Here is an 18,382-nt window from a genome sequence, read left to right as displayed (position 1 = left end):
TTTCGAGTCAAATCCAAACGTGTTGCGCAGCATGCTGCGTGGACATAGTGCAGCTGCAAATATCTCATTTTCATCCCTTGATGTATTTGAAAGAGTTATACATCGCTTCAAATTGTGCGACCTATAAGTCACAAGGATAGCAGCTGATGCAGGGTAATGAGTTATTGGTCAAGATGAGGATCAAGTGGATGATGAAGATGAGGATAATGATGGCTTTGTTGATGATGAAGACTTTATGCCTGATGGCGAGTGTGATGATAGTGCTGATGCAGATGTTGACGAGGGTGGTGATTATATCTCTTTACATCACAGCTGAAGTGAAAACATTCCACAAATGCAAGCGGTGCAGGACATACACACAAAAATAAAGTCCGTGCATGATCTGACAATTTTTGTTTTAGCTGCCAAATATTATAGCTTATTTTTATTGTCCAAAATATGTGCCAATACCTTGAGAACTATACAAATGGTGTATTTGAAGGTTGTTTTTGGTTAACAGAGAAGGCCAAAATCTCAATGCAGCAGCATGAAAGGAAAAGTTCACTGCATAGTAAAAAAAAAAAAAAAAAATGGTCTACTTATTTCCTGTCTTACAGTGAGTTAGAAAAGATAATTAATGGCACTCTGGTGCCTGTATAGTAAATATTAAGCCTCTTCCTGCAGACAGCTAATTTATCTTAGCACAAAGCGTGGAAACAAGGGGACAGTTGGCTTTGACCAGAGTTTACAGAATCTGCCTATCAGCAACTCTCAAGAGCACAAAATCCTTAAAAAAAAAAAAAGAAGTAAAAGAAGAAAATGTTATTTTGCAAACTATTTATTAGTGTGGACCAGTGGTCTGTCACCCTGTGATGACTCTGGAAAACTGTTGTTGACCATAAAATTGCCTCTTTCTCCTTCCTCAGTCTTTTTGCTCTGCCAATATTTTGAGCCACTGCAGCCTGCAGCTTCAGGCACGCTATGCTGTGAGTCTCATCAATCTCATATGTTTTCTAAAATGTCAGACTTTTCTTTTAGATATTATGTTATCACAAGCAGCCATGCAAGAACTCTCCCTTTTATGAAATACCTTATCAGGGATGGGCAACTTTGATCATTGTGAGGGCCATGAAAATTACATTTTCACCACCAAAGCAAATATGAGCGAGCACTTGCGCATGAGGATTCATGTGAAGTGTGGCTTTCATACTGAAGAAATACATACATGAATTCAATTCTGTTTGTAATTCGATTAAGTTTATTAAATAGAAATGCTTAATGTTTTTAATGTTCCACCTGAAAATGCATAAAATGATTCCAGAATACTTGTACATATACTTGATGTTGTAAAGATGTTATTATACAATAATTTCAGACCTTTTTGAAATTGCAGGCTTTATTTGTTTATTTGTTTGTTTATTTATTTATTCTATTTTCAAACATGTAGCGACATTTTTAAAAAGAAGCAAGAGTAACAAACAATAAAAAAACTAAACAATCATCCAAATGACAATCCAGGGTTCACGACACACACTCAAATTTTTCAATATGTGTGTTACCTGTTCAAAAAGGGGGAGGAAGAAATATAACTGTAAAGGGTCTGAAAACTGACAACATAGCAACAGATCAATATATCTGATCAATAAATCTCCAATTCTCAAAGGTTGTGACACATAATAAGTAACTAATGAAAAGCATTGAGGTTCAATATCGGGACCATGTCGGTCATTTGTTGGAAGAATAATCCATTTTTGTTGAACAGGCAAAGTCGTTTCCACTGGATATTTTAGTTCCTGCTGGATAATAAACAGTTGCCAGCTACAAAATCTTCATACTGTAGTATCGACTCTACATAAGAGGCAAAATAAAATAGCCGATCTATCACAGCTGATGGAACAACTCAGTCATCGCCTGTGCCGCACCTGCCAGGAAAGATGCATTCTCAAGAAAAGATAAATAAATACTAGACGTCATCTATGAGTAATTAAAGTTTCAAGTTACATCAACCACTATAGACAAGTGCATACCCATCATCAAAAATTGAGCTATTCCAATGAAGTGTCTCCAAAAAAAGACCTGAGTACTGTGCAAAAGCAGAAGGAATAAAATGTAAGATTCATAAAGCTGAGAGAGAAAGAGAAAGTGTTGTTTGCTGCATGGCATACATTTAAAGTTGGGACACTATCGTGCGCTGTGGAGGAAAAAAAAAAAAATATGGATCTCATCCTGAGCATCGAGAGACTGGAACGGCACCACGGTTGCCCCGAGAAAGCACGAAGCGACATCAAAATATTCCAATTACATCTTGTACCAGCTAATCGTGCTTTGCTTACATGTTAGCACCAAGTGAATCGCTCTGTACAGCAGAGGCTCAGTGACAAAAGATGACATGAGAAGCAAAGGAGCGTCACCTTAGTGTTTAATGCACACTGCTGGGAGGAAAATATCACTGGGGCCGATAATTGGATGACACCAAATTAAAAGGAGGGAGTGTTTGCTCACAGATGCATTTAATAAATGGAAAATGAGCATCCCCTGAGCATTTGACCGTTAAATATATGTATGAATATGCTTATTAGCTTATTTTGTGGATAGCTGGATGAGACCACTGGTGTCACTTTTACGAGTGTATCAAGTATGCAACTGTTATATTCAAGCCTGATATTGTCAAAGAGAGATGAGATGTCCACTTGGAATTTGAAGCGCGTCGTTTCCCTTCATGCTCAAACGGCACATGCGTCGCCTATGTAGTCAGTTTTGCTGGACTTGGGAATCTTCCTAATGCATTTCATGCCCCTTCCTTTCATCAACCCCTTTCTCAGCGACACATGTTTTAAGATAGTGAAGAAACTGGAATAAACCCACATACACACAGAGGGGACATGCCGACTCTCCACAGACAGCCTCTCCCCAAAAGTCCAGAGGGGTACCGACCTTGTATTTGCTCCTTCCGAGTTCAGATTTAAATATATCTGAAAAGCACAATCAAGGAACATATACATACAAATATAAAGGATTAAATCAAAATTACAGATAATTGTAAGTTTGGATTGGCTCCAATCTTATGCTACCCTAAAAAGTATAACCCATTATAGAGAAATTAAAACAAATAAGTAATGCTTGGGAAAAGGTTTCTTTCTTCTGTAAGATAACATCTTCAAGCAGTTCTCTTACCTCAACTGTGAAACAGTAAGTATTCTGTATCTGATGTTAAACACAAATATGCCATCAATCTGCCATATATTGTCCTTTCACTTAGAAGAGTGAGCTTGATAAACACGATTTATAACAATTTATTGAACCTAAGAGAGGATGTCAAACAAATAAACACCGATGAAATCCAAAAGCACGGTCCAAAACTAACGCGCTTTATTGTCGAGTCGTATTAGATAAAATGTCACTTTACTAGGCATGATCATCTGCTACTTTCAACCACGAGTATGCTTCAAACAAAGAGGCAAATGATCTTACAAATTTATTCAGACAGCTTGTTTTTTTTTTTTTTATTGTTAAAAGATGTGGACGCAGCTCCAAAAGGACTCCCGCAGACGTAAGAGGGAAAAAGAGAGAAAAGGGATTGGGTAAACAAACAACATCCTCGTCAAATTACTGCCCGCCACACCGAGACAAACAACCCGGACTGACTGCAAATATTGCAAATTGCTTCAAACTGACCTTTGAAAGGAACCAGACCTGCTATTAACTGTAGGAACAAGGGTGAGTCAAGTTAGACAGGGTGATGCATTAACGCAGATTGCTCTTATCAAAAGAGCTGCAATATAACTTAATATATTAACTCAATTTAAGCCTGAAACATTTCAACAACAACTTGGATGAATTTCCATATAAAATTGGACACTTGACACTGAGGACATGGTTTTTACAGGTATTGGTGTTTTCTTGGCTCTTTTAATGCCGTTTTGAGTAAAATGTCACCGTTATTGATTTACCAGGACTTTGAGGACATTACAGTCACTTTGTTGTCCCAGTAGGATTTCATCTCCATCATCCTGTCAAACTTTACATTTGTCCAGCTCTGACAGCACCATCAGTCTCTGTGTTTACTTCTGGTATACGAGCACTTAAAAGTAAGATAGCCTATTATACCTGCTCCCTTCGCAGTGTTAGGACTGCCATGGTAGGCAGGTTAGCATGCTGCCATTAGTACTTAATGACTGCGCGTCTAAATGCAGCTCACGCGGCCATTTTGCACATTTGGAGTCTCTATATTTTGTTATGACAGTACACATTGACCTGAACTGCATGTCAAAGTAAGAGTGGCTTCCACCGTGTTCAGTATTTGTGGCTCTACGTGGTCAGGTAACCGTGAACAGGCGTGATCTCCTCCATGCTGTCACTGAGGTTTTAGTCCTGATTTGCCCCCAGCCCAAAAAAAAAGGTCATCATTACGTTTAATTTGTGGTTTATTTCTAAAAGATAAATAACCTCTGCTTGTTGTTGCCGCTTTTGAAAACCAACCTGGATTTCGTTTCTTGATTTACAATATTTAGTGTTGGTAAACCTGTTGTGGTTTCAAAATCACATTTTCTTATTGTTAGATGTTTCAATTGCATTTCTTTTCTTCTTTTTTAAATTCGTTTTTTTATTCAGGCCTTTGCAGAGAACTGAAAACCTAATTATTCAACCTGGCCTCTTTGTTGCATTACAATACTTAATATTTCTAGCCCTTACATAATGTGAAAGTCATTTTGCTTGTATGCTTTTACATTTTTTCTCCACTTTTATTGGTGGTGCGACAATTAATTCAGGTTTTAATAATTCCATTCTCATGCAGCAGTTTATGGCCTTGCAGTGTGAAATGTGCTCAGTGAAATAAATATGTAGAGTGTGAATGCGCTCTTAAAAAAGATCCATATTTGCCAGGAGCATAAAAATGCAGGTACTTTTTGGTAATTTTTATAAACATACATATTGCACATTTGTCACCATAAAGTGTTACATTTTAGAAGAACCTCCACAGGAAACGAGAAAATAAACATGTGACTGTCATGCAGCTCAACTGCTATGTAGAAGGAAACGCCTCATCAAGGCTTGATGGTGATTCGGCGAGGAGTCACAGGCATGGGCTAACACTGGGAGAATTTATTCCAGCCCAAAACCCAGTGACAACGGCTCACTGAGGTCGCTTTTGTAGGCGCCTAGCAAACAGCGTGAAAAGCTTCAGCTGGGCCAGACTGAGGTAGCAGCTTGTTAGAGTGATCCCACACAGCTGAGCAACCTTCTGTGGCTTCGTCCTGGGTGCTGCAGGGTGGAGGGCGGGTGCTGTCCTTGTAGCTGTGCTGTAGGTCCCCGGGCAATATCATGGTCTGAGTGACAACCTCCTGCTGCCATTTGCTCACTTATATTTGTATGCATGTCCTATTTAAATACTTTAATTCCACTGCGGAAGAATGAATACTAATTTCTTTTCTTTTCTTCATTATTTAGCAAGATTTATTGGAGAAACTACATTCTGTTAGTGCATAAAATATATTACTAGTTCACTTTTAATATATTTGTGGTCTATTTTGCATGTGTAATTACCCTTTAAAAAAAAAAAACAGCTTATAACACCCACAGCCTTCTCTGTTTCTTTGTAATTTCTTTTGTGATGTAGAAATTATTTAATGCAAACTCATGCTGGTTAGGTGACTTGACGTATTGGCTGAGTGCGGCGGTGGAGGAGGAGCCGCACAGTCAAGATGAATGTTGTGGCTAGAGAAGACATACTGGGACATCCTTGAAGGCAAAGAAACTGTGACCCGCTCGTGAGATGGTTGATGACTCAGATCGCATTTACGACATCAGAGCGCTTCACCCTGATTTTGTCTTTGTTGATGGGTTTTAAAAACCTTGATGGAAGTCGTTTTCTATTTACTCATGTGTCATTCCAGTCCAAGCTCACCCTTGAATCAGACAACAGATTGACTTCCACTGAGTGGCGTTGAAGAAATCTTTGTGGTAATGGTTACAGCCCCCTTTTTTTTTCTTTTTTTTTTTTTAACTTTGAGATCATGAATAGCCGCAGACCCTACAATAATCTTTGATTTGCTAAATGGATGTGGACAGATCCACGGTCCACAGTGGTGGATGTGTTCTGGGAACATGGCAGGCTCCTTTACCAGGCTGAAGGATGAGTTTAGAGATGTGGAGAAGGAAGGTTTTTTTTTTTTTTTTGTATGTGTTTTTAACTGGCATTTAAATAGCAGCGAGCAAAGACTGATTAACCCTGAAAAAAAAAAATCAGGCATAAAGATAATTGGAGGAAAAGACTGACATCAAAATTGCAGATCAGGTGATTCTGCAATTGTAGGAAAGCAGAAGTTGAAAAATGAGAGCTGAAGGAATGTGCATATTTGCACAATGATTATAGAACATTTTTTAATGAACATAATATCATGATGATTTTAAATATATTAGGATGGCCATATTTTAACTTTCAAAATAATAATACGCTTGGCATGACCTTTACAACTCCTAACTAATACTCAAACTTTTCTCAAAGGTTCCTTATAATTTTAATATATTCAAAGAATCCCTCTTGTTTATGGATTACGACTCAAATTCCAGTGCTATTACAAAATAATATTTTACAATAATCAAAAACAAGTTCAACTAGGCTTCTAAGAAGTGATTTATTATAGCTAAAATAATCTCACTCAGTGACAACATCTGACTTTAAAGTCTGAATTAAAAAAGAAAATCTCAACTCTTTTTTTTTAGGCGGCACTAATCCTCCTCAGTAGATACAAAGTATCCTCCGTATATAAAACAAATCATATTGCAAGAACAAAATAATATTCTTTTGAAGTCTTACTGGACAGTTAATTTAGCAGAAACCTCTTTTAGAAAATCAGATTGAGCAAAATATCACTTACTGTACAGTAGCCTAACAAATGTACCAGTTGAACACACATTTTATGGCTCAATTTCAAACTATCCTGCTCTAAAGCCTAATATGTTCATGAATTCAGTAAATACCATAGACAGGATGTGAAAAGTAGACATGTCAAACTAACATTATAGTTTATGTTTCACTTAAAAAACATATCCATTTTCCTCCTGTTTTTTTTAGACAAAAAGTAGTCTGTGTGGGTGAAATTCAAATTATTCTGTTACTCCTGACTGTCCTTCATATGCCAGCCTTTCAGTTCTGATTCTCTGTCGAATGAGTTCACTAAAAGTACTGAAGATGACAATAAATGCAAATGTAAGCTAAAGCTCTGTTTTGTAATTTTTCTTTTTTTTGTGGTATCGGAACAGGATGTCTCCACTAAATAAATGAGCAAAGTGAACCACTAGTCTGGCCGAGATGTGATGCAGTAAGTGAAAATGCACTAATATTTTTTGAAAATGTCTATTAGTCTTACACTTTAACTTTGAAAAGAGCTTTTAGAGATTTCATTAGGAACATTCCAGTTTTTCTTTTTAATGAAAGTTTTTCTTTGGGAAGCAGGAGTGCTGACTTACTGTGGACTTCAGGTTTGGTGGAGCATGAACATCTCCTGGTCACTCTCTTCCTCTGCTATGCAGCAGTCATTCCCACTTTGCTGAGCCACACATTTTTCTGTGTGTCTGAGGTACTCCAATATATTTGTGATAAATAGTGCGTAATAAAAAAAAAAAAAAGTCCACTATGTTTCCCCATAGAGGAAGAAAATGTTGTTGCAATTAAGGGAAACTGAGATGTTTCCCCATGAGCTCTGCCTCCTGGGGGAAACAGATTAAACATGAAGAACTGGATACTTTTTGAAGTGTTACTGAAGCAGAGTAATGTCTTTACAGGCAGACTTTATTATGAATCCTCAGCGACAGGACTCTGGTGTCCATACATTCCTATCTGGGAAGATGCATGAAGACCTGCTTTAGGCCTTTTCATGTGATCAATACACCGTTTTTCTATTTAATGATTAAAACATGCAACACACGCAGCAAAGTATTCTAAATGTTTTGCCATTTTTTTTCCTTTTATCAAAGCTTTTTCTAAAAAAAAATTCAGCAGAAAAAAAATAACAGTAGTTTAATTAAAATTAAATTTTGATAATAATGTATATTTTTTAATGTCAAACCCAAAGTTTCTATCAGTGAAATTGTTCCAGTCTATTCAGGTCAACTTTGTTCTATACCGGGCCAGATTAGTTTATAATTCCACAACAGTGCAATAAAAAACTAAGTACCACTGTTGTGCTCACTGTTTCCATCTATGCTCAATTGTAATAATCTTTGCAGAAATGTTCTCGTTTGACATGAAAAGCTTTTAAGTGATTGAACAGACTTTAATTTGTCTGCTCTCAGCACTCAGAAGACGCTTCTGCTCTGTATTTAAATCACGCCAAGGGCAGTGAACTCAAGAAACACAGACCAACACAGAGTTATATGACAGTGTTTCTCCAGTCATTAATGAATTGAATAACAGTCAGCAGTTATCTTCACAGTGATGTGGTCGATGACTTCATGCTCTTATCAGAGCAGCGGTTTTAGAAAGATGTGATGGTCGTGGTGATGGGGGGGGTTCATAGCATAATTTCTTCCTTTCTAAGTTATAAGATCAAAATTTGGGATTTATAATAATAATCTTAAAATGGAGGTTAAAATCATTAAGTAATGTTAGAAACAATTATATAGAAGAGGAAATGTAAAATAAGCCTCTGTCCAAAACCACAAGACTCACCATTACATTGCAATTCAAAATATTTTATCAAGCACCAGAGTTGTGCTTTTCATTGGCTACGGGTGTAAATAGCTGTTGACAATAACACTGTAGAATGTGAAAAACAATAAGAAGCCGGCGAGCTCATCCTCCCACACTTTGAATAGCCCTGTATTAGCACCGTCACAGTGAGAGTAAAGCTGAGAGGGCTCTTCACCTGACTTCAGTGTGAATTGGAGTAGGTATGATATTTAGGTTAACACTTTTCTATTTCCATAAAATATCTCAGTATATCAAGACGTGTGTCTCAACCAAGAGTCGTTTTTTTTTTTTTTTTTTTTTTCTGGAGCATTAGCTCTTTGTGGAATTACTTTGACACACTTGAGGAATCTTCTGCCCAAATGCTGAGCCCAAATGCTATGAATACTTCATTAGATATTTTCCTTTTATTTTGTTTTTTTTTTGTTTGGCAATTAATTTCTAAAGATATGCCCTATTTTGCTTCCAGCATTGCTCAGACTGGGCCCAAAAGCCTGCGGGTGTAAAAGATTACAGTGGTGTGGTAAGAAGTCATTATGTGCCACACAACTTTCACTAGGTGCACAGAGCCGTGACACACCATACCTCTAGTTGATTGGGCGTGCATATTGAATGCACTTTTCCTAACATTTCCTCCTGTGCGCCTATTGGAATTTCTTTCATAGTCTTGCAGGCTCCATTTAGAGAAGGGCTGCGTGTTCACAACCTCCACTGGTCCTTTAATGGAAAAAGAAAGATGAATGAAAGGTATGGTGCTAAACAGTTGGAGAAAAATATGCCCGTGGTTCATTGGGTACAAATGCTGTGTTTTTCTGCATTGTAGTCCTCGGACCTGCTTGGATAAACTGATACGAGGGATAATTTCAGTTTTTTTGGAGCATGGGGAAGAAAGTGATGAATTTAAGACAAGCGGGCAGTAAGCGCTGACTGAAAGGAGTGATGCAGTGTTGTTTTGAACCTTTCTCATGCACATTATAATTGCACAATTGTACAGGCATGCTTGTACTGCAGCATCTCTGTTGGTGATACCTGCGACGTTTCCATCCTTCTTTTACACATACTTTATTTTAGTTTGAGTCATGGGAAACTCATTTGTGAAGAGTATTTTCAGCAGTTGACTGCACCGGTTATTTTTAGTTTTTTTTTTGATACTTCACAGTCTACCTCCTGTTAGGCTTTTTCACCTTTTCATCCAGTCGATTCTACAGAGAGATGCTTCACAATTATTTCCATGTTCACTGACATGTTACTGAGTATTGGACCATGCTCCTTCTTGTTTGGAGTGCCGCGAAAAAAACCCACCCCGTTTCAGTCGTATTTCCTGCAAGGCTGAGTCTGTGTGATATCTCCACATGCGCAATCAGTAATTGCTGAACCTCAAGTCCCTCTCCCTGCCCCCGTGTCCTTCCCTGGGGGTGCGGTGTTGACTCTTTGCCGTAGCCACTTGGTCATGGTGAATGGCTTCAGCTGCTGGGCAATGCTGGTCCTGAACACTGAGATCCTGGTATTATCCTAAAAGGTTCAATTTAAGTCAAAGTATTGACGTAGTAAAAAAAATGTTGGATGGATAAACCAGCCTTAAAGTAGTCCCCCATGCTCATCTCTGTTTCAATGGCCCTTCCCAGTGCAATAAAGATTTTTTTTTTTTTTTTTTTTTTTTTTGTGGGGGAGCAGCAGCCATGACATCCCAATCCTCCAAAGTATCTCATCAATCATCCTCATCAGGTCCTGCCCTCCGGCTGCATCGTATGGCTAGGTCACACAAGTCCTGAATATTAATTGGTTCGTCTTCAAATATTTACATTTAATCACACAATATCGGTAAAAGTGTGGTGGCATGTAGAATGAGGAAAATATTGGAAACATGTAACCTAAATGACGGTCCGCTCTATGTGGCTGTGTAGTGGAAGGCGCAACTTCTTTTTACCCATTTATGAAGGAGTTCATTCCATTTTCCTCAATGTATTCCAACATTTTATGTTAACAACGCAGTACAGTATTGTTTAATGGATTTTTCCAGAGGGTGTCAGCAGATTTTATTATTAAAATATGTATATTAAATATCTAATACAGTCAACAGCCAGCGTTTCACTCCACCTTCCAGTGTGACCATTAGGGAAAGCTATAAACCCTTTAAATGTCCAGTATGGCTGAAGTAGATCTCTTGAAGCGTAATTCAAAACCGCACAACTCCAGTCATGCTGCATTTGCATCTATAACCTGCCTTTCAGATGAACCCTGGTTATATGTACTGCAGTGCTGTAATTTCATGTGTTTCATAATGTGGGAAATACAAATCAAATGGTGGAGCTTGTGTAAAAGTGCATATCGTGAAATGGCTCTTCCAGTAGTATAAGGTTAGATCATTTGAAGCCATGTGACCACTGTCCTACATAGGATTGATAATTGTATCATCCAAAAAAATATAGAGAGCAAAATAAACCGTATTCTGCATAAATAACAAGGCCAACAGGCCTGACGAGAGTCATGGTTTTAGGTTTCAGTCTGTTTCAGCAGTGTGTGTCTCTGGTTGTGCTATCGGGGTTGGCTCAGGCTCTCAGTGAAATGAGAGTAATGGATAACCCCTTGTGGCTCCTCAGACCAGGTTCTGGCCATGATGGGTAATTGTCCTGTTACTTTTAATGAAGGCACTGCTTGTTACCCAGTGAGAAAAGCCATTAAATGTAGAGGGAGCATTTTATGAGTTTGACTGTAAACACTACTCACAAATTGACACATTAATATTGTGTGATCAATAACAGACAGGAGGAAGAACTGACCTGGGTCCACACACACCAAGGACACTATTTTGAACATGCAATCTAACATGCAACTCATTAGACTGGTATGAGATCTGTTAAATGGGCAGAATAGAAGCAGCTCCTTCAGATGAAAAGACGAGAAATCAACATTTTTTTTTTCAAACATTTAAAGAGATAATTTTCATGCAATAATGAATCTTTTTTGGGTTCGTCCTCTGCTGAATCAGTTTTAAAGTTTGTTGTAGAGCAGAGGAGTGACATCGCCTGACTAGCATCCTAAAGGCCCTCTGGAAACAGGCCCTGATTCTGTGTCTGCATTGCCCTAAAAGAGCCTCAGACGTTGGGAGAGTTGTTGAAATTGTTGTGTGTGTGCAATGGAGTGGGTGATCACTCCAGGAAACACAGATGTCAAAGTGTAGATGACAGTGGCTTAACTCTGCAACAATATGTGCAGTACATGCGAGATGGTCACAAAAATACGTGATATACTCTGTTTGATTTTCTTTATATTTCTCATCACGTTCCCACCTTTTACGGCACTTATGTGTAGCAAATACAGGATGCTAGTTTATGTTGCTCATATTTATTAAGTGCATGTATAAATGTTATTTTCGTGCTAACTGGTTTGATTTTCATTATGTTTTCCACTCTTTATGAGTCATGTACGTTCAGTGAAATCATGCAAAAAAAAAACGTGCACAGCTTCCTATACTGCACAGATGTTCTTATATACTACATTTAAGTGTGCCTAGCAGGAGGTGCATATTAACATATTTGTCATTTCTACCCTCACATTATGGTTCATTTATATGTCTTACAATGATGTGTTGGAGTGCAAGTTTCGTTTAATGAGTGTAAATGAGAGTTGCTGTGGAACAATTGTCGTGTGGCGAGACCATTAAGCTGAGAGCACCACATACTTTCTTGTCACTTTCTATAGAACAATACAAATGTGCTGTTTTTTGTTGTTGTTTTTTTCAGAATCAAAACAAGCTCAATTGGACCACGTACACACAGCCACACTAGTTTCTGAAAAGCATTTCACACGTCACTCCTTGACCCTGGCAAATTGCTATTCATCCCGTGTCAGTTTTTATGGCCTTCCAAGATGCAGCTATTCCCATGATAAACCCGTCTATCAGAAGGCTTTTCTTCCAGCCTGGAGCCCTCTGATGCTTTGGGGTGGAACTTAGATTTATTTGCCTTGGTGCACTCCTTTTGGTACATCTACCTGTAGCAAATAAACCCGACTGTAGCGGTCTCTCATCAGCAGGGTACCCAACGGAGGCTGTAATTCCCAGCAGATACAAACACATTGTACCGAGCTCTGTGACAGACAAGAAATTGGGCCAAACTTACTGAAAATGTCTCCTCTTTATTAAGAAACATCCTTAAGTGAGCCCAAAGAATAAGCTCTGTTCTCAGGCAAATACATGATTTTTAGTTGTGTTGTAAACTGTAATTCTTGACCTCAACATTGTTTTGAGGTCTGTTTTTATTGCTTACTGATTGATTAGATTTGAGTGGATTGTTATCTGGGATGTGAAGTGGTACATTATCTGTATTCCTTTTTTTTTTTTTTGAGCAGACAAGGTGACTTTGGGGCATTTTTGTGAATGCTAAGAGGAGAAATCTCAGCACCTTTGGTAAAAACTTGTTTTTAATTGCTTTTTAAATAAGACATATTCTGAGTTTTATCATATTTGTAACATGTGGCATGACATAAAAACACAGCTGATACACAGTTCTTACACTAATTTGTTCAAGCTAGTCATAATTAATTCTAATAGCAGATTTTGATTTTGATCACTTAATTGAATCTCACAATGATATTGCATTTTTATGTGTTTATAATAGGTTTTGGGCAGCAGCGGAGAATTTTGGCAGCTATATCAGGATGTAGCGACACAGAACATATTTGTCCGGAGAATAATTTCATTACTGGCTTTGTTGTCCTCTGGGTAGTGGAAAGATAGATACATTTTTTTTTTTGAAATCCCCTTTTTTTGTTTGAATATAAATTTTGCCTCTTTGAATATGTGCAGTTTCCTGGGACATTTCATAGGAGGAAAGCACCAGTTTGACTTCAGGCCTTTAGCCTGATGGGTCGTAATGAGTCAGTGCAGCTTCCCCGTTAAGTCAAAGAGCAGTGCATTACTTTGTTTGTGTCTTTAGGCCTGTGAGGCACACCCTCTCGTGTTATCGTGAAGTATTGACTTCTTTGTTTGCCGGTTTGTTTCTAACATAGACCTCTATCTTTTTATCGCTCCAGCCTCTGGCCTACATGTGTTGTTTAGCTGTAGCGTCTTAGCTTGAAGCCGGGGAGCACAGAGGGCTTAAGGGTCTCAACATCACTGGAGTTACTGAGGCCATGGATTGCGCCAAAACATCTGTGGAGACACTTGTGAAACAGACCTTTCCCCAACAGCCTCTTGGAAATCAGCACAGGTTTCAGTGATCTACTGAGGCCCTCGGTTTGTGCTTCTGAGACTTTTGGTTTCTGCTCCTGCCTGAATGCAAAGGCAGAATGGGGTGTTGGCTAAAGCATTGCATTGCGAGCATGTTTCTGAAATCTCTTGGCTGCACTCCTGTTCATTATGGTAGCTGTTGCAAATCACTGTTAATAATACAAACCAAAGCTGAGTTTTTCATCACAATAGATGATCTCTGCCATCCCCATATCCCCATATCCCCCCCTTTAACGATTTGTTAACTTTTGTGATTCATTTGCTTTGTTACTCATGATTATTGTAGGCTATTTGCCTTTTTTGTATAATCAGCTTCAAGTAAGGTTTCCAGCTATTAATCACACATTTTTCTTTCATGTCTTAGGATGCTGAGGAGGATGGAGGCTGTACCTAGGCTGCGTGCCTAGCTAACCCATGGAGAACTGACAGGAACAGTGCTGGATGGCGGCCAAGTCACTGGATGGCGAAGACGAGGAAGCGCGCAGTGTTGTGCATCACTTGTGTTGTTTGTTCTCTCTCCCCCTCTCTCTCTCTCTCTCTCCCTCTCTCTCACCCAGCCAATCCAAAGTAGATGCAAAGTGTTCAGCAATGTGCCTCAGTTGTTCACTCCATCACGTGTCACCTGTGGAGAGATGGCAAAAAGAGTCAGGATAGACAGCCAAGGCTAAAGAAACTCCTCTGCACCACTTGGGAGCTGCAGTATCATTTCAGCACATCTTAGAGTGATAAAACAATTATAGACTCAAGATAACACTTCCTCACAGCGATACCAGTGATTTTATATGAATTGGAAAAAAAACACAGGAGCAGTAAATAGTAGATAGGAAGCAACATGGGCATGTGCAAAAGCAAGGTCTCTTGGCTGTTGCTGTTGGCTGGGCTGGTGCTAACGGGAATAGCTTTGGAATATGAAGGGGTTCCCGGTCAGTGGACACGCTATGGAAAGTGGGACGCTAAGACGACAGGAGAGCTCAGCTTTATTCTGAAGTCTAACATCACCAAAGCCCTGGTGCTTTATCTCGATGACGGTGGAAACTGCGACTTCCTGGAGCTTCTAATTGCAGATGGCAGGCTCCAGATGCGATTTACCATCCACTGCGCAGACCCAGCCTCCCTGCACACAGAGACATACATCAACGACCATCGCTGGCACAGAGTCCTTCTCACTCGTAACTACAGAGAGACCCGGCTGGTGGTGGACAATGAGGAGAAAGTGGCCGAGGTGAAGTCCAAGAGGAAAGAGATGGTTGTGGCCAGTGACCTCTATGTCGGGGGGATCTCTCCTGATGTGCGTCTGTCCGCCCTGACGTCGAGCACCGTTAAATATGAACCACCGTTCCAGGGCTTTATAGCCAATTTGAAACTAGGAGAGGCACTCCCAATCCTGCTGGATGGCCAAGCTGTTCATAATGATTTGGACTACATATGTGAAGTACATTCACCCTGCAGCAACAAAGGCCTGTGCTCAGTTAATCAAGGAGAGGTCCTCTGTGACTGTATCAATACCAGCTTCAGAGGAATGTACTGCCAAGAAGGTAAGAAAAGACACTTTTTTGGACCTCAAATTAAAGTATATTTTATATCAACAGAGGCTGTGGGCCCATACCAAGGAACAAGAAAATAGACGTTCTCACATTAGTTAAATATCACAAAAATAAACAATGTCTTCTATAGAGTTTATGGAACTAGTGAGAGGAGGGACTTTTTGGGTGTATCTGTGAATTTTTGGTGATGTGATGCTTTGCGTGGTGCCGTTGAGCTGAAGGCTAATGGCTGCAGAAAATGGTGGAGTTATAAATGGTGGCAATAGCTCATTAATATCAAGTTCTAAATATACGGTCCATAACCCCATTGACCTCCAGAGAATAATCAATAAAGCCCACTTAACAGCAATCCAGGCCAAAGTATACTCCAGCGGTACTTAAAGGCTGCCTGTGTTTGAGTCCAGCTCTCTCAGCAGTTATCTTCACAAGTCAGACGATAACAGGTTTCTAATGTGATAGCTCTCTGCATATTTTCATCACTGACACATCTAACAAGCCACCAAGTCGATGTCATTTTAGTATTCTGGAGAATCTGCTGAACACCAAGCTCAGAAGCCAACATTTTAGAGTGTGCTCTGGAACCCTTTGTTAACCTCACACCGTGCAGAAAGTGATTTTTTTTTTTTTTACTCTTTACAAAACACTTGAGTTTTTCCTCTTATGAATTTCAGTCATTACTATACAATTAACTTAGAACACCTGCTTTGAGTGGATGCTATCGGCTCATTTGAGTGGCTTTTGTCAGTGCTCATCAGTCCTCCTGATGTAGGTTAGTAGGGCCCACCTCCAAAGCTGTTGCCAAACATATAATAAATGAATATAACTGACTACCAGCGACAGACACCTTGGATGTTTGTAACAATAAAAATATTATGACAGGTTGTTTTTAGGTTTTGACAACAAAACAACTAGAAAATTAAATAGTTTGGATTAAAATACGTCGTACATAGATAGCTAACTCTGCTGTACGGGCCATAATAAACAAATCATTTAACAATGTCACACAGCCGCTATGAAGTATTTTTAATTGTCAACATGCCTGCGGGATTTAATAACCACGCTCATTACCAACTTTGCATTACTCTGCATGTGTACATAACTTTTTGTTGTCTCTCAGGAGTCGATCGCTGGTTCTGTATATGAGACTTTGTCAGAAAGCTTTGTCTTATGACTTGAACATTCCTTTTTTTCTCACTGTCCTCTGCTTCTGTGCTTGCTTCTGTCAAACTCAATGGAACATCCAGAGGTCAGCATGAAATCTACCTTCCAGTTCATGGAATGGCAATTAAATTTCCTGATTGGCCACATGGTTGACTTGGTTTTGATGAGCTATTGTCCCTGCTTTCCTTCAGTCAAGCTTTTGTATTCTTCCTTTGTGATTTGTTCAGTAATTGTTATTAAACTTGTGAGCAAGTATCACGTAAGTGTTTAAATGAGAAAATCCTGTTTAAAAAATTTATTTCCATATCAATTTTGAAGATGTGCACAAAATCCTCCATACATGAAAAATGGAGTGATCACTGCTAAAAAGAAAAAAAGTCACGCAACAGTAGTTTTTTTTATTCATTTTTCCTAATTGACTTGATGCGGGTCAGTCCAGGTCCATCAGACCTTCACACCATGACCCCAGGCTGAACAATGGTCTCCTTCTAATAGGATTATTTTGGACTGGTTAAGGGACTGATAAAAATCCAATGAACGTACATTTGGACCAACATGACTGACCTTCATGTTTAATGCTTATAAAAGTTTAAAATATCCTATGCTAAATATATCATCTCTGCACCTATTGAGCCTCTGAGGATAATCAATAAAGCCACTTAAGAACAATCTGGGCCAAAGTATGCAGCAGTATGCAACAGTAGCAAAGCTGAATGTGTGCATGAGTCTCGCTTTCTCAGCAGTTATCTTGAAAAGTCAGAGGATAATAGATTTCTAACGTAATAGCTGTTTCCATGTTTTCAACTCTGAGACGTCTAACAGGCTGCGAAATGAATGTAATTTTCTTACCCTGGAAAATCTGCTTAGAACTTCTCGTTTTTAAAGGCCGCTTTGAAACTCTCTTCCCTAAAATACAAGACAGAAAGAAAGTGGAAATGATTACGTTTCTCTCTCTCTCTCTCTCTCTCTCTCTCTCTCTCTCTCTCTCTCTCTCTCTCTCTCTCTCTCTCTCTCTCTCTCTCTCTCCCTCCCCCCTTTGCAAAACACTCCAGGTTTCCCACTCATGAGTGTTAGTCATTATAGCACGACTGACAGGGAAAATCTACACAGCCTTGTTTCACAAGGTCAGGGGCCCTTACAGGGTACAAAGACTGAATAGAACCATGACAAGTTATTTTTTATCATCCAGTTACATGTGGAAATATATGATGTACATATGATACATAGGTCAATATGTCACATTTAACATCACAGTCTTGTTATGGCGGCTCTGTTGTTGTTAATGAGGTTTCTTTAGCTATATCAATAGAAGAAAAAAGCAACCTCAAAGGTTCAAGGCAGATTGTGTCAGTCAACTTGAATGTTTTGACAGGAAAAGAAGCTGAAAGGTTGAGCAAAGCTTGATGTATCCGTCTATGTCAGATGAAATGCAGATAATAAACTGGAAGCGGATTATTACGCACTATTATGCTGTCAAAATTAAACCTGTCTGTTTTTCTTTGTTCTCCAGCAACTGTCCAGAGAGAAGTAGAAGGTAAGACAAAGCAGTATATAATGAATATAATGATGAGCGTAATTTGTTTTTCATGATGCTTTTATTTGCAAAGGCTATTACTACAGCATCAGTGTGTGAGAGTGTGTCTGGTTATGATCAGGTTGTTATTGTCAGTTTGGACTGCAGTTCTGACATCCAACAAATTAAGCTGAACGGAGATATACTATCACTGCTCATGAGGTCACTCTGGAAAAATGCGCCTAATGTGCTGAATGCTCATTGTA

General features: G+C 39.0%; 1 protein-coding gene across 1 annotated transcript in view; it reads left to right on the top strand.

Moving 5' to 3' along the window:
- Positions 1-14,730: 14,730 nt before the first annotated feature.
- nrxn2a (neurexin 2a) overlaps positions 14,731-18,382 on the top strand; it is a gene marked incomplete at both ends in the record, with an annotated part of 96,586 nt that continues 92,934 nt past the window's right edge. The window contains 2 exons of the mRNA XM_080509455.1: positions 14,731-15,433; positions 18,114-18,137. Of these exons, the coding sequence (XP_080365581.1) occupies positions 14,731-15,433; positions 18,114-18,137 (727 nt within the window). The remainder of the gene's footprint in view (positions 15,434-18,113; positions 18,138-18,382) is intronic.

This window comes from Blennius ocellaris, assembly GCF_963422515.1.
Source record: "Blennius ocellaris genome assembly, chromosome: 14".
Lineage (NCBI taxonomy): Eukaryota > Metazoa > Chordata > Actinopteri > Blenniiformes > Blenniidae > Blennius > Blennius ocellaris.
Note: the sequence above shows the minus strand (reverse complement) of the source record. Positions and strands in the feature narration are given on the sequence as shown.